General features: G+C 35.9%; 1 protein-coding gene across 3 annotated transcripts in view; it reads right to left on the reverse strand.

The window, feature by feature from the left end:
• Positions 1–21,814, reverse strand: part of CTDSPL2 (CTD small phosphatase like 2) — a 69,907-nt gene that overhangs the window by 20,672 nt on the left and 27,421 nt on the right. For 2 of the 3 annotated variants that reach the window (XM_007115997.4, XM_007115995.4), the window contains exons 3-7: positions 12,675–12,813; positions 10,992–11,141; positions 5,045–5,260; positions 1,098–1,176; positions 687–798 (exon numbers count right to left, since the gene is read on the reverse strand). In XM_007115997.4, the coding sequence (XP_007116059.1) occupies positions 687–798; positions 1,098–1,176; positions 5,045–5,260; positions 10,992–11,141; positions 12,675–12,813 (696 nt within the window). The remainder of the gene's footprint in view (positions 1–686; positions 799–1,097; positions 1,177–5,044; positions 5,261–10,991; positions 11,142–12,674; positions 12,814–21,814) is intronic. The other variant, XM_007115996.4, reaches the window with a different exon arrangement.

Genomic DNA, 21,814 nt, shown 5'->3' on the forward strand with positions numbered 1-21,814 from the left:
GAGAGGCCCGCGTACCACAAAAAAAAAAAAAAAAAAAAAAAAAAAAAAAATATATATATATATATATATATATATATATATAAATTTTAAAATTCACACCAAGAGAGCATATTAAAGGTTTTATTAGTCAGCATTAAGAAGTCATGCTTTTGAGAGTCTATTAATAAAGTTATTAGTATGAGATAATAAGTATTACATAGATTGCCCCTCCCCCGCAAAAAGGAACAAGAAAAGGCGTATGGTCTTGCATGAGGTTAACTCATTAAGACCTAGGTCCTTCAGGGGAACATGACTGTGACGCCCCCACCCCCAAAAAAGGTTGAAATCTAGCCATGAAATTAGAATTTATTGGGAGATTATAAAACAAAACAAAGGGTATAGGAGTATGGGGGCAATAATTAATTTAATTTAAATAGAAAAATAGTGAAATAGTGGGGGTTGGGGGGAGAGAAAAAGAAAGCCTAATTTATTTTCAAAGGGTATTGGAAACCAACAAATTGGGGAGGCCCTGGCATTAGACTGTGCTTAAAATAAAAACATTTCAGAACACCTAACACACGTTTTTATAGTAAATGTATGTGTGAGGCTATTCATTCACTTGTATCCTTTTAGGTATTTTGGGCTAGTATTTTTAAAAAAGAATTTAACGCCTTTATTTTCCCTAACTCTACAGATAATATACTTACCAAGTCTAAAACTAGGGAGAATTCTGGTGTGCTTCTTGTCTTCAATGGAAGGGCAGGTTTCCTATTTAGCTGTTCTTCTGTCAGTGGTGGAACGTGTTTGATGAAATAATAGCTATAAATCAAATTTTAAGAAAATGTCAACATTTCTACTTTTTCGTAAATATAAAACATATTACTAAATTCAGCCCATCTTTAAGTTTTTAATTAAATAATGCATATTTAACCTAGTAAACCAAACTTATAAAACACATAAGTAAAACTGAAAATATACAAATTAGTATTTCAGTAACTCAGCAAAGTATTAATACCTACAGGTCAAATGTTCTTTGCAATATACCATTCAGCCACCCCTCTACACATGTACTTTCATTCCGTTCAAAGAGAGAAAGGGAAAAAAAAAAAACAACTCACGGGTCAAATACTTCCCAGTCTTCTTCATAGGTGGCCTCTGCGTGGGCTGATGAATAACCACTATCTGGAGTTACTGGTGCTATTTAACAAAGTGAAAAACAAAATGTTGCTTTTACTCACTTAATGCTTCCATGAAGTATACATTTTTACTGCTTTTATTAACATCTTCCTGAAGCCCTCTGTATTTTAGGTTAAAGATAAGACAGAAATAATTTGTAAACAGTATTTAAAAGTAAATTTATAAACACATAGATCTAACTCTGGATCCAAAGGAAAATTTTACCATTACAGACAAAGTGGCAAGCTATATCATGGCTAGCAAAATTTAAATCCCTAACAGCTAAGAGAAAATTTACTACTTACACTATTTCCTACTATTTACTACTTACACTGTGGAGTGTATTATTAGGGAAATACACTCCACAAAATTTCCATTTCTAACTGGATGATGTTTGTATGTACAACCATAAAAATTTCATGGTGCTCATAGCAATAATACTTCACAAAGTGCACAGTACATACAGGCAGTCAATATATGCGTGCTGACAACAGATCCTGAAGGTAGTTTTAAACCTAAGATCCATGAACAGGCTTTAAGAGGTCTACAAACCCCTAAAGACTTATGAAAAAATGTTTTATGTACATTTTTACAGGAATCTCAAGGTTGTCTATGATCTTAAACGTTAAGAAATTATGCTGTATATAGAAATCAGTGCTTTAGAAGACCCATTATTTTATTTCTCATTTACAAGCAACTTAAAAATAATCAAGAAACAATTCTGTATTCCACGACACATAGTCCATTCGAAGTTTGAATTAAAATTTGATCAATTGATAAAGCTTTAGAAATTATGTTGGGAATTTTCTAAGACAATATTTACAACTTAAATTCAATGAGACAAAGATAACTTACAAGCTAAACAGGTAATGTCTTGGAGATGAAAGTTTAAGGTGGATGCTAGAGACTGAATGTTTGTGTTGCCTCAAAATTCATATATTGAAACCTAATCCCCAATGCAATGGTGTCTGGAGATGGAGTCTTTGGGAGGTCATGAGGTCATTAAGTCATGAGGGTGGAGCCCTCATGAATGAGATTAATGCTCTTAAAAAAAGACCCCCAAAGAGCTTGCATAGCTTCTGGCATATGAGGACACAGTAAGAAGACAGCTATCTATGAACCAGAGAGCAGATCTTCACCAGACACTGAATCTGTTGGGGCTTTGATCTCAGATTTCCTAGACCCCTGAACTATGAGAAATAAATTTCTATTGTTTATATGTCACCTAGTCTAATGGTAGTTTTTTACAGTAGCCTGCAAGGACTAACTAAGACAGTGGACCTCAATAAAAATTGCTGTAATCTGTCTATAGGAATGGAATACTGGTGGATAGTAGTCTTCCAGGATAAAAACTTACATTTTTTGCTATTACCATGTATTAATACCTTCTGAGAGCCAATACAGTGTGTATGTTCAATAAATGACAACAGATGTAAAGCAGAATTTTTGTTCATTTCTAACAACTTTATGCCAGAAACGGTTCATTAGCACAAGGGAACAAATGAAAAAATATATCTTCCTACCACTTTACTGTTTCAAATTCCTATTAATCTCAGAGAAAGGGGGACAGGAAGTAATTAGTATTCAAGCACCTCCATGCTAAGCATTTTTCATATTTCATCTCATTTAGTCTTCAAAGCTCTAAATCATTATTACCATTTTAAAGCTAAGAAAACTGTCTCAGAGAGCTTAAATAAGTTATCTAAAGTTACACAGCTAAGTAAAGGGTAGAGCCAGCCTCCTTCCTTCTGTTCTCTTTGGCTATGTTCTTGAAGTTGGGGAAAAGTACCACTTTTGTCACTCATACTCATATTTTAAGATCAGCAAAACTTTTACTTCTTCCTTTCATGATCCTCCCAGAGTAACTGCAATGTGCCACCTCAATATTTTGCTCATTTATTTGTAACAGCACTCACCACACTGTACAGTAATTTTTGTGTATACTTGGCTCATCAATTAGATCAATATTCTTCAGGGTCAATGAGCACATCTTAGTCATCTTTATAAATACTGCCCATCACAAAAAGTAGGTGTTCAATTAAATGTTAGAAAAATGAATGAAGAGACAAATGGAGTAAATCTTACTATTCCCCTCTAGAAACTAAAGTTATAGAAATCCCTTCCCGGTAGGCACAGTTGTCAGAAAAAATGAGTACAAAGGTTATACAGAAGCACAAAAACAGAAAAAACATCAAAGAACTCAAAAGCCCTGGCTTCAGTCTATACCTTATCAGTCACTAGCCTGTAACACCAGACAAAGTAATCAGCATTAGATTTGCTTGTTAGGTTATTATTCTTAAATTATAACATTATAATTCAATATTAACATTTTATTTGTTATTGATTGATTGAGTGCCGCACCACACGGCTTGTGGGATTTTATCAGGTTGGCCAAAAAGTTTGCTCGGGTTTTTCCCTTAAGATTTTACAGAAAAACCCAAGCAAACTTTCTGGCCAACCCAACAGTTCCCCAACCAGGGACTGAACCCGGGCCCTCGGCAGTGAGAGCACACAGTCCTAACCACTGGATGGCCAGGGAATTCCTTATTTGACAAATTTAAAATAAACCTTGGACTTCCCTGGTGGCACAGTGGTTAAGATAATCTGCCTGCCAATGCAGGGGACATGGGTTCGAGACCTGGTCCGGGAAGATCCCGCATGCCTCGGAGTAACTAAGCCCATGCACCACAACTACTGAGCCCACGTGACACAACTGCTGAAGCCCACACACCCTAGAGCCCACGCACTGAAGCTGAGCCCACGTGCCGCAACTACTGAAGCCTGCACACTCTAGGGCCCATGCTCCGCAACAAGAGAAGCCACCACAATGAGAAGTCTGCGCACTGCAATGAGAAGCCTGAGCACTGCAACGAAGAGTAGCCCCCGCTCACTGCAACTAGAGAAAGCCCGCGCACAGCAACGAAGACCCAATACAGCCAAAAATAAATAAAATTTTAAAAATAAATAAAATAAAATAAACCTTAACTCTATTATGCTGCTTTTCTCTTCATACTGATATAGGGTTACACTATATAGAAGTTTCATAATTGTTTGCATTTCTTCTTTAAATGTATCATGCTGTTTCAATGATTTTTTTTCAAGTTTCCCCTTTATATCAGAGAGATCATCATTTTGCTTCCTTATGCCAAACTTATTTCTCAACCAATATATATGTACTAGGCTCTCTCAAATATCTGGCACCACAAGGAAAAACAAATCTAAAATAAAAGTCTAAGATCTTCTTCTGGGAAAAGATGTCCATCCTCAGTTTTAATTCTGCTTTTAATCATAATGGAATACAATTTCATCTTTTAGCCTTATATGTCTATCTACCACAGCCCTCAGAGGTAACAAATGCTGACCTCACACGTTTCTACATTTCTATAACAACTGGCTCAGGGACCTAACAATTATGTTAGGCCTTTAAAAGCATCCAGGATTAGGCTGCAAAGTTTGTGTATAGGAGAGACCCAAGAACAGAAGCTTCTTCTTTGGGAATGTCATCTGTATATGAAACAAATCTGAAGGTATGAGACTACCTCTATGTAGGAACTTCAGACATTAAGGATCTAAGACTCATGCAATTATAATAAATACGTTCATAAATGTAAGCATATTATTTTGTTAGCTGTGTTAAATTTCTCTAAGTGGTAAGATTGGTACACATAATTAAACTGTAAAGTGACTAATATGCAGTCAAAATAACCTTAAAAAAATTCAATTTCAAAATGACTGGATTTTGGGGGAAAAGTTTTATTTCCAGTTTTAATTTTATTAACTTCAAGGAGGAAAAACTTATGCATTTAATCTGCCTATTTAAGAAAAAATACAGTAGTATTTTTACAAACTATTCATGAAAACGTGTAAGAAAAAAAGGAATCTTTTTTACCTGTAAGGGGTGGGATATCACGATTAACTGTTTCCTCTGCTTCTTCTAAACCATTATTTATTGATGACCTCACTTGAACTGCTTGATTTGAGTAAGCTGCTCCATTAGTTGATGTAGTAGTACTGGTAGTGATCTCATCCACCTGTTCCATATCAAGCTGTTTTACTATCTCTTCAGCTTCCACAGCCTGTCCTGGGGAATCGGATCCTGATGTTCCTGAAATCATGATTAATTGTACATTAATCGTCACTTAAAAGCTCACAGTGGGTGGGGAAAGATGGGAACAAACTTAAAACAAGTAATAAATAAGCCTTAGAGATCTAATGCACAGTATAGTGAAACAGACAACATTGTATTATAATCATCAAACCTGCTAAGAGACTAGTACTTAATTACTCCAACCACTAAAAAGAAAGAATAATTATATAACATGACAGAGAGCACATGCTAATTATCACTACGATGATGATATTACAATATATAAATTATCAAATCAACATGTTGTACACTTTAAATTTATACAATGTTATATGTCAAATGTATGCAATAAAAATTCATAAATATTTAGAAAAACTAAATGGAACAGAAACAAAGCTGAGGATACCATTATTTAGTGACTCCTTACTAGACATTTCAAAAATAAGGAATAAAGACTATTATAAGCTAGAGTAATATTTGTGAACAAAGTTCTTCTTAAGAGTATTCAAATAGCTTAGAAACACCCATTTATAGTCAAACAAGTCCATTTAGAACTTTAAAAAGTTTTTATTGAGATATAATTAACATAACATTTTGTAAGTTCCAGGTGTATGTATTGATTTAATACTTTATATACTGAAATATGATTACCAACTGAGCGTTAGCTAACACCTCTAACCTGCCACATAATTATTTCTTTTTTGTGGTGAGAACATTTAAGATCCAGTCTCTTAGGAACTCTGAAGTATATACAGTTGACCCTTGAACAACATAGGGTTAGGGGCACTGACCCCCATGCAGTCAGAAATCTGAGAATAACTTTACAGTCAGCCCTCCATATCCACAGTTCCACATCCTCAGATTCAACCAACCACAGATTGTATACTATAGTATTTGTTGAAAAAAATCCTTGTATTAAGTGGACCTGTGCAGTTCAAACCCATGTTGTTGTTGGGTCAACTGTCATACAGTATTTTTGACCACAGAACTTCTCTTCATTAAAGCAAATATCATTTTATTAAGTGCTTACTATGTGCTGGGCAATACACACACACACACACACACACACACACACACACACACACACACACACACACACACAATTTTCCATTATCCTCAAACAGCTCCTGATCTTTCTAGTACTAAGTATCCTAGCCATTTTGTGCAGTTGTAATTTTTAAACCAGAGATAGTTCTCTAAAAATGAGCTGTTTCCCTAACCATGAGAACCTTTTTATTCAAAGACACAAGAACAATTTCTCAACAAGATTCTGTCTCAATAACAAAGATAGAAGCTAGTTTCCTCATTATATTCAACCATCCCCTAGATGAACCCGCTGCGCAATTTTTCTTCCACTATGGACTGACCCCAAGTCTCCATTTCTTTATGAAATCCTCCGAATGTCATTGTCAACAACAAAATCAACCTCCAATAACTCTCAACTTCCTCACAGAATATTCTTTCTCCCTCATTGCCTTACATTTAACCTCTTTCCAAAAGAAATCTCTTTTCCTGATACCCTTCCCTCAAAGCTGTTTATTCTCCCATACTTGTTACTCAATCAGAATTCATTTACCTCCATTGCTGCCACCAGATCATTGGTTTTTCACTAATGTGTAAAAATATTTGCTCCTTTGAGATTGCTGTCACCTGGCTATACAATTCTTCACTTATGCCCTCTGCTGTCACCTACTATCTATTGCCAGCATCCTTTCAATCTCAGAGGAATTTAACACCTAGCTACCAGTTTACTGCTCTATTAAATGCCAATATAGTTATTACAGGTGATGTCAATGACTCATCCAATAACTAACCCTCAAAGGTCTTGCCCTCTTTAGCTCCATCTACATTCGTAATGCTCTTTAGTAGTTATTACCATGGCTACAACCTGGACACTATCACAGAGAAACTGTTCACCTCTGAAACCTAAAATTCAAATAATTAATCTCCTACCACAGCCTCCTAATCTTCTAATTAGCTATCTATCTATCTAATATTTCTATTACATGTGATCTTCACGTTTGATAAAAGCCAATCTCTTTTATCCAAACACATCCCTTAATGGCTTCTTCTCCAGCCTCCTCATCTAGTTAGACTTCATGGTGTATTATTCAAACCACTCTCAAGCCAGCAGCCTCACTGTCCTTGCTTCCTTGTCTTTCCACTGTCATTCATCATAGAAATCCCTCCTGAATCAATCTAACTAAAAGCCTTCTCAGGCACTAAACCCAGGTAATAAAGAAAACAATACAATTATAAAGACTGGTTGTACTCCAAATAATATCCTCTAATCTTAGCTACGCCTATAGCATGCTGCTCAGTATTTCTGTGTGTGAGTCATTCAGCTTCTTTTACTTATACCCAATAGCAAACATTCTAAACCTTCATTCTCTTCAATCCCTGCCACCCAGGACCATCTCAGCAAAATGATACCATGTCCTCCTTCAAAGAAAAAATTATATCAAACATGAACTACTGCTGCCCAAACGTTCTTTCCTCCAGCATCAGAGAAAGATGTCCATTCTCCTTGTTTCAATTCTAATCCTTCTACCTGTTCTCTTGATCCCATCCCTATCAGTAGATGCTAGAAACTTTCTTCATTAGTTTTTCTTTTTCCCTTATGTTCAACCTATTAGACCCTTCCCTGAGGCTTAAAAACATGCTTGCTTCTCACAAATACAAAACATCCCTTGAGGCTTCGTGACCTCTCTAGTTTTTTTCATATTCAGGTTCCTCATAACAGTAATCTATATGTGCTGATCACTTTCTTACTCTCCATTTCACTCTTTTAACCGATGGATTAGGCTGCCAACTCCAATCACTCCTCTGAAACTCTTCTGGCAAACGAAACCAATGACCAGTTAATTACCAGGTTTAATGATACCTTTTCAATGCTCATTTCCTTTCTTTCTGTCTTTACAATTGTTTGACCCTGGGTTTGATAGTCTCTTCTTTTGGCTTCTATGACTCAGTTTCTCCTGGTTTCCTCCATTTTTCCTTTGTTGGCTTCTTTAACTTTGTCCAGTCCTTAAATGTCTTCCCCCAAGATTCTGGTCTTAGTTTGATGAACCAAATGGACCATTTACTCCACTGGTTTCAATTACTATTTATAAGCTGATAATACCATGCTCTACTGCTTATCCAGATTTCTAAGCCCCATACCTGAATGACAAATTGTTAGTAGACATTTTTATTTGGTTGTTTCAAGGCCTCTTAGGCTCAGCATGCCCCAAATTAAATTCAATTATCTATCTCCCAGGAACTTATTTTTCTCTCTTGAAAATCTAATGCGTACAATCTTACTCTCTCTCTTCTTTCACCTCCAATCTGTTCCCAAAATTTGTCCATTCTGTATCTTTGATCCTTCTTGTCTTCTCTAATACCACAAGTAAGGTTGTATGAAGTCTCACATGGACTACAAGTCTACTAATGTTCTCCCTGCATCCAGCCTCTTTAGAATTTAGCCTACATGCTACTGCCAAATAGATCTTTAGAAAACACAAATCTGGGCTTCCCTGGTGGAGCAGTGGTTAAGAATCCACCTGCCAACGCAGGAGACACGGGTTTGAGCCCTGGTCCGGGAAGCTCCCACATGCCGCAGAGCAACTAAGCCTGTGAACCACAAATACTGAGCCTGCACTCTAGAGCCCGTGAGCCACAACTACTGAGCCTGCGAGCCACAACTACTGAAGCCCGTGCGCCTAGAGCCCAGGCTCCGCAACAAGAGAAGCCACCTCAATGAGAAGCCCGCACGCTGCAACAAAGAGTAGCCCCCGCTCGCTGCAACTAGAGAAAGCCTACGTGCAGCAACGAAGACCCAACACAGCCAAAAATAAATAAATAAATTAAAAAAACATAAAATCTGTAAACTTAAAAAAAAACCAAACAAATCTGTTCATATTACTCACAGTTTAAAACCTTTCGATCATCCCCCCATGACTAAGGATAAAGTTCAAAAAACCTACAAAATTGGCTCTATAATCTGACTTCTTTATAATTCTCCTATCTTATCCCTTCCTGTGCACTCCTCAAATCTGACGCTCCATCTGTGACAAACTAATTTATTTCTGAAATACACTGTACCTTTGCTTACACTGCTCCTTCTACATGGAATGCCCTTTACCATCTTTCAAGATTCAGCTTTTCTATAAAGCCTTTTGTGAGCCACCACCCGGAATACAGGACCATTCCATTCTTTGAATACTCTACTGTTCCATGCCTCTCTCAAGGCACCTATAAAAATGTATTATACTTATCACAATGGCTGGAACATAGTAGATGCTCAATATTTGTTGAGTGAACTGGAATCTTCACTCCTCACATTTAAGTATAATTACCCTTTCTCATGGATTAAGAGGCTCAAGAGTTTAAAGAACTGGTCCAGAGTAACGTAAGTAAACAGTGGCAGCTGGGAACAAATTTAAAACAAGTTTATCTAACTCCAAAGCCTGTTCTTTTCCCACTACACCAGCATTTCCAAAGATGTTTTAGGAGGCACTAGTTCTCAAAGATGTTAAGATGTTAACAGATGTTCCATAGAAGAGTACTTGGTCAGATATGTCTAGGGAATACTGGGTTAAACAAAGTTAAAGGTAGTTTTTTGTTTCTATTCTAGGACTTCACAGTCCTTTAATGTGCTAATATACATTATTTCTGCCCCTACATCATCTTGATTTTACAGTGCACCATTCTGCCTTTTAAAAATTGCTTTATCATCCAGAAATCAGGCAACAGGTATTTAATGGCTATTTCCCATGTGCCCAATACTGTAGCAAACAACATGGTAGGTGCAAAAATAAAGATATGACCTCTTGCCCTCAAATAATCTAGAGACTAAATTATCATGTATGCAATTAGACATTAATTATCAGAAAAAAATAGGACACCAGCTAATTTTTAAAAATATGTTGAGAAAAGGCCATTTTTAATTTTTTTGCAAAGGCATACAACGGGAACCTTCAATTCATGTGAATTAGAGTAGTTTTACTATTTGTCTAAACTGAAGATTCCCTACAGGGGGAAGAAAACAAGCAAATGATAATAAAAATAAATTGTATTACAAATAAAAATCTGGTTTCAACTCACTCAAAATATTCAACAAATTCTACTTTACTGATCTAGAATATTGAAAATGCTTCTCAATTCTCTCCTGTACACACTCTAAAGATGCAGAAGTCATCCCAACACAGAAAAAATAATACTTTCCCTCCAGCCCAAAGTTTATCATCTAGCTTTTCAGATAGTTAATTAAACATAACCTACATTTATTTCAGTCACTAAAAAAAAAAAAAATGCCTTTTAGAAGTTGTGTATTTTTGGGACTTCCCTGGTGGTCCAGTGGTTAAGAATCCACCTTCCAATGCAGGGGCCTTGGGTTCAATCTCTGGTCTGGGAACTAATAAGATCCCACCTGCTGCGAGGCAACTAAGCCCGTGTGCTACAACTACAGAGCCCACATGCCACAACTGGAGAGAAGCCCACGTGCCGCAATGAGGAGCCCACACACCCCAACGAAAGATCCCGTGTGCCGCAACTAAGACACGATGCAGCCATAAATAAATAAATAAATAAGTTTAAAAGAAAGAAAATATATTCTTAAAAAAAAAATGGCTGTGTATTTTTAACGAGGCTGAAAACAAACATAAGATGCTAACAAAAATATGCCAAAAAAAATCAAACAGATCTTTTAAAAAGCCAGGAAAACGATTAATCTTTTAAACCCAAATTATGGTTAATGACTTATATTTACCATTTTTATTTGCTGGTGAAAAAAAGTTGAAGACAGGAGAAAATATGGTCCCCAACAATGTAGTCCTTGGAGGACTGCCAGAGGAAGGATTATCTTCTAATTTTCCATTTTGTTTTACATGTTGATTTGTCATTTCATAACTACCAGCTTCTAAGAAAGAAACAACAAAAATAGTTGCAATCTAGAAAACATGACTTTCACAAATGTGTTCTAAACCATTCATTATAAAAATAACTTTTTCCCTCAAAATACATACGGAAAACTGATGAACATTAATGTTAAAAAGCTTATTATTTCAAGAAATCATGAGGTAAATCACTTGTAAATCAAATGATCTTTATAACAAATTTATTTATAATGGTTTATAAATGCTAAAATTTACTGAGTTTTTACAAAGTAGATTTATATCTGGAATTACACAGACTGAAAGTCTTCAAATCAACACAGTGTAACAAAAAATGAAATAAACTCTTTGTAAGTAAAGCAAGCAAGTTACAATATGAAAAACACAAATGCAAGATTTTGTCTTTGTTTATTTACATTTTGGGATGCTGCCTACTTCACAAAACTTACCCCCCCAATCTACTTCTAATGAGTAACAGCTAAATAAATAGAGGCAACTAGTTCTACTGAAGCAGAAGACTATATATACAGCAGTGTCAAAAACTACTTATGGATATTGTGAGGTACCATTTCAGAGTAGTTAGGAAGAATAATCAGTTTTTTTTTTAAGTTTCTTATAAATAAAAAAATTTAATGGGTTTTGGGAAAATATAAAATATAAATGTCTTAATAAATCATCCTTGACCCTCCACAACTTTAGCACATTTCTTTCCTTCGTTAGAGCTCTTTTAACTTGTTTATCCCTTTTCTCCCTTATGGTCAATTCTAACAATGGAGATACATCACTGCATTAAGAGGAAAGAGGTAGGGAATTATTATCACTGCTGTGTTTAAAATAGTATTGATTAAAAGGCTGCTACCTTTACTCCACGCTCTAAAGTGCTATTCTGTATAGGTTTCTCTGCTTGTCCATCTTTTTTTTCTCCTTATTGACTTTGAGGAGCTTGTCAGCAATACAGTAAGGTACTGATCTAGAACAGGATTTATAAACAGCAACACTATTGGCTTTTGGGCTGGATAATTCTTTGTTATGGGAGGATGTCCTGTGCATTGTAGGATGTTTAGCAGTGCCCCTGACCTTCACCTGCTAGATGCAAGCAGCAATCCCTCCACAGGTTGTGACAAACCAAAAAGGTCTCCAGACACTGAAAAGCGTCCACTAGGGGACAGAAACACCCCTAGTTGAGGACCGCGGACCTGAGAGCTCCAAGCCCCGCCTATAGCTCTGCAATTCCATAATCCAGAAACAAATTCTTTGTACATATTTCAAATAAATTAAGTCACAATTATTACTGCTTTAAGAAACGAGTTTCATATACATTTTCATGCTAAACAGTGTAAAGCTAGTTGCTCTGCCTTTAACTGTCACTTTAATTCAACAAAGTAGATTTACATTAGGAAGGTAAATTTTTATTTACTTCATGCCACTAATATTTAATACAAAGGAGATTACAAAAATAAGGCAGAAATTGCTCAAAGTAGATTTTTAAAAACAGAAAAAACATGTCAAGTGAGAACTCTGCTTACACCTAATAAAGCAATATGTAAACATTAACAAACCTCCATTTACTTGACTTTTCCGTCTTACTCGAGATATCTGTTTGTTAGGCTTTTCTCCTGCTCTTGGTGTTGATGTGATCAAATTATTATCTATATCACGTTCAATTCTACTCCGTTTTGAAGGATTTTCTCTCTCTTCCTTAAGATATAAGAGGGAAAAACATGCAGTGAACAGTCATTCTGCTTTACAGGTTAACGTTTTTTTTTTTTTTGCCACACCACACAGCTTGTGAGATCTTAGTTCCCCAACCAGGGACTGAACCTGGGCCCATGGTAGTGAAAGCACCGAGTCCTAACCACTGAACCACCAGGGAATTCCCTACAGGTTACACTTTTAAAATGATAAAATATGACATGCACCCCCATGTTCACTGCATTATTTACAATAGCCAATTTTATCCATTATCAATGGATGGACACTTAGATATGGTTGTTCCCATATCTTGGCTACTGTAAATAATGCAGTGAAAATATATATATGCATATAACACACACACACGTATACATGCACACATACATAAACAATGGAATATTATTCAGCCATAAAAAAGAATCAACTCTTGCCACTTGCAACAACATGGATGAACCTAAAGGGCATTACACTAAGTGAAAAAAAGTCAGAGAAAGACAAATACCATATGATCTCACTTACATGTGGAATTAAAAAACAAAAACAGCAAGTTCACAGATACAGAGAACAGACTGGTCGTTGCCAGAGGCAGGGAGGTGGGGATGAGTGAAATGGGTGATAGGCGTCAAAAGGTACAAAAGGTTATAAAATAATTAAGTCACAGTGATATAACGTACAGCATGGTGACTATAGTTAACAATACTGTATTGCATATATGAAAATTGCTGTGAGAGTAAATCTTAAAAGTTATCAGAGAAAAAAATTCTGTAACTACGTATGCTGATAGATTTTAACTAGACTTATTGTGGTAATCATTTTGCAATATATAAGAATACTGAATCAGACTTCCCCGGCAGTCCAGTGGTTAAGACTCCACGTTTCCACTGCAGGGGCACAGGTTCTATCCCTGGTCAGGAGCTAAGATTCCACATACTGTGTGGTGCAACCAAAAAACAAATTGAATCATGCTATATATCTGAAACTAATATAATGTTGTATGTCAACTATGCTCAGATTTTTAAAAAGACAAAATATGTTGTAATATGCTTTCTCCTCTTTTTTCATATCCAGGAGAAACAAACAGAATTAATACCTAACAGTAGAAGAAAACACAGAAAAAATCTGACAGAGTCGTAAGAGTATTTATTAACGTTATTACAATACACAAATATAATTACAGCATCCTCACAATTCAGATTCTTTCCCCAGGGTCCACTGAATTTTCATGCTACTGAAATACTGAATCTCACAATGTGGTCTATGTTTCCAGCAATTTTCCTTACTTTCAGAATTACTCAAAAGAACAGGGGTCATTTCCTTGAGCGAACCCCACTGGAATTTGCTGGCATTATCACATAGTACCAAAAATGACACAAAATTAATAGGGCCTGCCACTGCCACACACCTAACGTCAATTCTCAAAATGTCCAAATCAACACTAAGGAGTCTACTCCTTAACAAAGCTCTCTATTCATTTCCTTTTATGGGGCAAATCCATATGACCAGTTTACACTATTTTTGCAATACAGACTTATGATAGTTTGACTTAAAGATTTTTTGACTTTACAGTGATGTGAAAGCAATACGTATTCAGTAGAAACTGTACTTAGAATTTTGAATTTTGGTCTTTTCTCAGGCTAGCCATTTGCAGGTACTATACTCTCTTGTGATACTGGGCAGTGGCAGCAGTGAGCCACAGTGAGCCACAGCTCAAAGTCAGCCACTTGATCATGAGGATAAATAACTGACACACATATAACCATTCTGTATCCATGCAACTATTGTTTTTCGCTTTCAGTATTCAATCAATTACATAAGACATTCAACACTTGTGATTTTGCCCAACTGTAAGCTAATGTAAGAGTTCTGAGCATGTTTAAGGTAGGCTGGGCTAAGCTATGATGTCCATCCAGTAGGTTAAGTGTCTTAAGTGCATTTTCAGCTTACAACATTTTCAACTTACAATGGGTTTATCAGGACTTAACTAAAATATTATACTCCATACAATAACCTGATTTCTCTCCATTTATACATCCATCTTCCTCATCTGTACAATTTTTCTAGAGTCATCCATCACATGAGCAATCTTCTTCCATTACTGTAATACTGGCCTATAATTCCTTGCTGTTTTAATGAAAGTACCTGAAATCTTTCGATAAGGATTAGATTTTTCCACAACAAATAATAATGCAGTATACTACTATGCATTTTCTGTAAGTTGAAAATTATTATTTCTGAAACAAACCTTGGTATTGTAAATGGCCAAAATTACAATTCCCTACCAGGATCAAAATAGAAAAAAGATAATACTGTAAGTATCATCCAATACAGAATTTTACATTTACTCACCAGTTTCTTTAATTTTAGGTAGGTTCATCAAAACAATCTCATTAGCACAAAATAAAGCCTCAGTGATCCACAACATAATTCCTCAAATTTTTACTGTTTATTATTCCCCTGCATTTAAAAATGATGAATAGGAAGCCTCAAATCCCAAACACTGGATCTTTATTACAGGAGAATTATAGGGGCTCTTTTTATAAAGTCCTTCAAGAACAGAAACAATGCTGTAAAGCCTCACTACACTAAGCTCCAGCATTTTCTTGAAGTCTCTTAGTACATCTGGTATAATGTAAATACATACATACATTCCTGGAAACTTTGCACTCTGCAACCCTAAAAATAACAAGGCTTATGGGGAAAAAAATGGGTCCAGAAGGGTAGAGAGGGGTACATTGGGGCAGATCAGTCAATGCCCCTGTAACTCTGTAACCACAGCACTAAGAAAACCAATGATTGGGACCTCCAGAGATAACTTGCACACCCCAGTTTAGCAGCTAAGAGCAGCTGAAATGCTTCCTCAGAGCTTAATAAAAGGTATTAAAAACAAAGAAGTAGAAACAAGGGTTTATGGGAGCTGAGAAGTAGAGCTTTAAGCCAGGAGGACCGCTAAAATGGACACAAAAGGAAATGCTAACTGCCATATGAAAAGGAGAGTCCCTGCTAGACCAGGGTGTACCTCTCTGAGAGGGAACCCCTGACACAGCTTACCACTTTTAATTAAAAACTCTGTGTGCAGTATAAAATTCCACCCCCATTATTCAGGATCCCCTTGTCCAGTTTAGAAAAAATCATGTATAAACCAAAACCCACCCATGTTATACTGAAACTACTTCCCTATTTACCAATAGTATATAAGCTAACTGATAATATGGAGGTACCACATATAACAGAAAAGGTTATACTGTGGTCAATTGAGAATATATTCAAATACTTGAGCTTACATCTCTAAAGAGAAAGAGGAAGCTGTTAAGATCAGGATTAAAGGTCTGCAGTCATTGACAGTGAAATTCTATCCTTCAGAATAATGCATTCAAATGTCTGATGATGCTCCAATTCTGAAACGTGTCATCAAATCCTACTCTTCCTTAAACATTCAAGTATATAATTTGGGGACATTTTTGGATATAGTATGATTTTTAGAAGAGGAACTAGGAAAAACAAGATTTCTACATTACTGTACAGGTTATTTTTAAAAATTTAATAACCCTACAATGTCTCATTTGGAATTTGTATTTTTCAAAGTTGTCTCTAAGATAGGCTTTTAAAAGGAAAATCTTGGGAAGGTGATATTCTTAAATCTCTGAATCTCAAAGGAAAAATACAGAGAACTAAAGAGGCAACAAAACCCCAAAAGCCAATTTACAACAAAAGCAGGAAACAAGGTTTCTCCCCCAAATTCCAAGCAGATGAGAACAAACCAACAGCCATAACACTGGAGTAACCATCTGTTCCAGTGCAGAAGAAAGCAAAGGAATGCAACATGGCATGTGACACATCTGAGAACAGGAGAAGCCCCAAATAGCTAACAGGTAGATACTCAATTGAAAGCATGGCAGGCCAATTTAATGACAGCAGATGAAGTAAGAGGGACTTTCCTGGTGGTCCAGTGGTTAAGACTCTGCACTTCCACTGCAGGGGGTGTGGATTCGATGGGGGAACTAAGATCCCACGTGCCGTGCAGCGTGGCCAAAAAAAAAAAAGCACAAGAGAACAGACAAAAATTATACCTTTATTTCAAAAAAGACAAAAAAAGTTAAGAAAGTGATACGACACATACATCAGAGTTAGAAAAAACTCAGTAACAGAACAAAATAATTAGAAATAAGAGAAAAAAATTTTTGGAAATAAAGACTAAACTAGAACAGACATAAAAGTGAGGAAATAGAATAGATTATGCCTTTAAGAGAAAGAGAAGGTAAAATGGGGGAGGGGGGCTGGATTTTAAGACATCAAAATGTGACAAGCACTGAATATGGACAAAGAAGATCCAACAGACAGAAAACAGTAGGCCCTGAGACGGAAGCCAAAACAAGAGCATATCAGAAAGTCTTCCTCAAATAAAATATCTGAAATTACATACTGAAAGAGTACACTTGTTTTTTTGTTTTTTTTGTTTTTGGCTCCAACCACTGAGCAGCTTGTGCAATCTTAGTTCCCCAACAAGAAACTGAACCGGGCCCTCGGCAGTGAAAGTTTGGAGTCCTAACCACTGGACCACCAGGAAATTCCCAGAGTATACTGTTTAACTAAAACTATCAACCCAGAAAAACAACTACCAAGATCCTAAACTTAACAGAATTTAAAGAAAAAAAATCCTTTGGAGAGCAAGGTAAAATCCATTTATCTACATAGGGAAAATTAGAGTACCATCAAACTTTGAAAGCAATGCTTTTTATGCTGGAAGAAAATGGAATAACATTTTAAAAAATCAAGAAGAGAAACTGTTGAGACAAGGATTTCATATTCAGTAAAACTGATTTTTAAGCACAGAACTCAGATAATAGCGCCCATGAGTGCTTCGTGTGGCATCTACCAGAAAATGAGCTTTCAACAACAAAAATGACTACAGACCATAACTAGAGGACTGAGGATAAGCATTAAACATACAGAATACATGTAGAACCTGTGTAAGATAAATGAAGATTAAAAGATAGTATGTAATGGCTACAGGCTCAGAATATATAAACTGTAAGAAAAATTGGCAAGAGATAGTCAATATATAAATTTTTTAAATGGTTCACTTTAAAAACATTCTGAGACAGAAAAGCTGACAGAATTCATTTCCAGCTAATCTCTACAAGAAATAACAAATGAAGTTCTTTAGGCATAAAATAAATAATACCAAATGGGATCCTAAATCTGCAATAAGGAATGAATGCCACTAAGGCAAATCTATGAGTAAATACAAAAGATCTTTGTGTTCAATATTTCTACTGTGCCTTTACTGTCTTCAACACTAATACCTGCTATAATCTCTGTAGTCTCATTATGATCCAATAAATTATTCTTAAGTCTCAAAGTTTTATTTTTTTTCTCTCTCTCTATGTATATACAGAAACATAGTAAGAGTACTCTTGTTTTGCTTTGCAATGTTATTAAATTTGGTTTTTAAAATTTCACTTAAAACAGTTATTTTAGAATTTAGTAACTTTTTAAATAAAAGAAAATTTATAATTTATAACTAAGAACAGATTGTTGGATTGAAAAAGGGAGCTGGGCGACGTGTGAATTCAATCCATTACTGCAAGTGATGAAAAGAAACCGACATAGAATTCTCTAACTCATGAAAGGGGGGAATGTACTCCAAGGAAACTGAACGAAACTGTAAATCACAAATGAAAATATGATAAAACTAATGTCCCTTTGGCTGTAAAATTAAGTTCTTACTCAATAGAACATATTCAAATAGAATTATGGTACCAATTCAGTTGCATTTGAGAACAATCATTCCGTTTTAAAAAAATAAACTCAATATTTTAAATGTACACATGATGAGATCTTTAAAAGCCAATAAGTTATAGCTTTTCAAACTTAAATTACAAAACCCAATGAGATATCTTAAAAAGTTATCATATTGCATTGGTTAAAGAAGTGTACATAACTTATGAGAGACTTATAAACTCTTGCACAGTAGTTTGTGCTGAAGGCTGCTCAATAAAAGTCGATAAAAGAGGGACTTTCCTGGTGGTGCAGTGATTAAGAAACCACCTGCCAATGCAGGGGACACAGGTTCAAGACCTGGTCCGGGAAGATCCCATGTGCTGCAGAACAACTAAGCCTGTGCGCCATAACTACTGAGCCTGCGCTCTAGAGCCCACGTGCCACAATTACTGAAGCCCACGTGCCTAGAGCCCGTGCTCCATAATAAGAGAAGCCACCACAATGAGAAGCCCCTGTGCTGCAACAAAGAGTAGCCCCCACCCACCAAAACTAGAGAGAACCCGCGCGCAGCAACAAAGACCCAACACAGCCATAAATAAATAAATTATGAATCTGGAAGGTCTTACCTTCCAGATGAGTGTGTGTATGTTTAAAAAAAAAAAGTCAATAAAAGAAACAGGCACTTCCACTTTCTAATGATAAAGTAAATCACTGAATTAAAGACTTAACTGTAAATACAGAAAATGAGTTAAAATCTGGTGTGTTGAATTGTACTTTAGCCTTACTAATGTGGTTTCTGTTTTGACTGTACTTGTCTGATACTAGTATCAACTAATCATCAAAAATCTTCTTTACTGTGAATGCATGGTAACAAACACAAGTGGTGAATTATTTTTTTACATCTCAATTTATCCTAGAATAACTTGTGCCAAAATTTGCGATGACTGTGCAAAATAATGGTTTATAACTACTGCCACCTTAGCACAAATCAAGGCACTGACACCCAATAGTTATTTTATTTTTCACTGCCATGCACCTGCATGGGGGAAAAAAAGCCAGCTCTACTTAGGAAGGTCCCTGATGAAGCTGTAAAATTAATTAAATCTCAACCCTTAAATATGTGTTCAATTCTATATGACAAGATGGGAAGTACACACAAAGCGTTTCTGCTGCAAACTATGTTTCCACAACTGTCTTGAGAAAAAGCATTTGCTTGACTGAGTTGTAAGCTGAATTAGACCACTTTTTCTGATAGAAAACTATCTTTACTTGAAGTAGATTATTTTCTGAAAAGTGAACAAAGCAAGTCTGTCACTTCAAGAAAAACTGATACTTTTTGCTGCCAACAATAAAATTTGAGCATTCAAGCAAAAACTGAGATTTTAGAGAACTTGGACAAAGCACGATGAGACTGACAGCTTCCCAATACTTAAAGATTGTTCTGTTGAGATCAGTGGGGTTGTTCAGAAATGCGATTTTTAAATATTAAATAATGAACTATGTCAATGTGGGCACATATGTGGAAGATCTACATAATTCAGTGAACCAATATTTTCCAAATAACCAGTGCATGATGTTACAAAATCATATATAGGTAAAAGATTCATTCCAAGCGCAAGACAGACCAATGAAAAGATCATTGTAGGGGCTTCCCTGGTGGTGCAGTGGTTGAGAATCTGCCTGCTAATGCAGGGGACACGGGTTCGAGCACTGGTCTGGGAGGATCCCACATGCCGTGGAGCAAGTAGGCCCGTGAACCACAACTACTGAGCCTGCGTGTCTGGAGCCTGTGCTCCTCAACAAGGGAGGCCGCGATAGTGAGAGGCCCGCGCACCGTGATGAAGAGAGGCCCCCGCTTGCCACAACTAGAGAAAGCCCTCGCACAGAAACGAAGACCCAACACAGCAAAAATAAATAAATAAACTCCTACCCCCAACATCTTCTTAAAAAAAAAAAGAAAAAACGAAAAGATCATTGTAGTGCTCTCAAATTCAGTCTTGGAACAAGAACTTAAGATACTACACAATTTGTCAAGTTTTGGTATAATATCTGCAATTATCTACAAAGAATATTAAAATACTCTTCCCTTTTCTAAATACATGTATGATTTTCTTTATATGCTTCAATGAGAACAAACTACCTTCTATGAAGTTTCGATTAAAGAGGTTTATAAAACTGTAATGTCATGTTTCCCGCTAATTTCCTTTTTGTCTTTAGAAAATAGTTAAAATATTATTTGTATCAACATGTAATGGGTTTAGAATTATAATTTTGATATTTTCAAAATTCCTCAGTTTTAATATCTAATGAGATATACTGACAGATATAACCCACATAAACAAATGTTCTTTAGGGTTTCCAATCATTTATAAGAAGGTAAAGGATCCGAAGTTCAAAAAGTTTAAGAACCACTTGCTCAAGAGGGACTCCTAATGAAATCACAAGAGAAAATTTTAAAAGTCACCCCCAACAAATGGGAAAAAATTTGAGCTGGAAGGTGGAGCTGACAAGTGATAGCCAAAGGGTCCAGAGTTTCTTTGGGGAATGATAAAAGTGGTCTAAAATTGACTGTGGTAATGTCTGCATAACTCTGTGCATATACTAAAAGCAACTGAATTTATACCTTAAATGGGTGAGTTTTATGGTATGTGAATTGTATCTCAATAAAGCTACCATAAAAAAACAAACATATATCATATAATCCAGCGATGCCAATCTTATTTACCCACGTTGAACCTAAATATATGCCCACACATGGATTCAAGATCGAAATATTCATAGCAACTTCATTCATGATAGCCAAAAAACAGAAATAATCCAAGTGGATAACAAATTATGACATGTGGTATACTCATACAACAGAACACTACTTGGGGTACAGGAGAGGGAGGGGATAAATTACAGATACATGCAGTAACATAGATGAATCCAAAAACTTTATGTTGAGTGAAGGAAGCGAGACATGTTATATTCATAGGTCACTCTAGAAAAGATTTATACAATCTACAATGATAGAAAGTAGATCAATGGTTGTTTAGGGTGATGCTGTGAGACTGTCTGCAAAAACTCCAAGGGTACTTTTTGGTCATGGGTGTATAATTCTGTTAAAATTCATGAAAACATATATTTAAATCAGTGTGTCTTACTGTGTTTCATTATACCCCACAAAGTTAATTTTTAAAAAGTCAACATAGGAGAAAAAGTGGAATTCTAAAAGATAACTAGTTCATCAAAAAGAAGGCAGGATAAGAACAGAGTAACAAATATTGGGAATAGAATACAGAAT

The sequence above is a fragment of the Physeter macrocephalus genome, chromosome 11, assembly GCF_002837175.3.
Source record: "Physeter macrocephalus isolate SW-GA chromosome 11, ASM283717v5, whole genome shotgun sequence".
NCBI classification, from domain to species: domain Eukaryota; kingdom Metazoa; phylum Chordata; class Mammalia; order Artiodactyla; family Physeteridae; genus Physeter; species Physeter macrocephalus.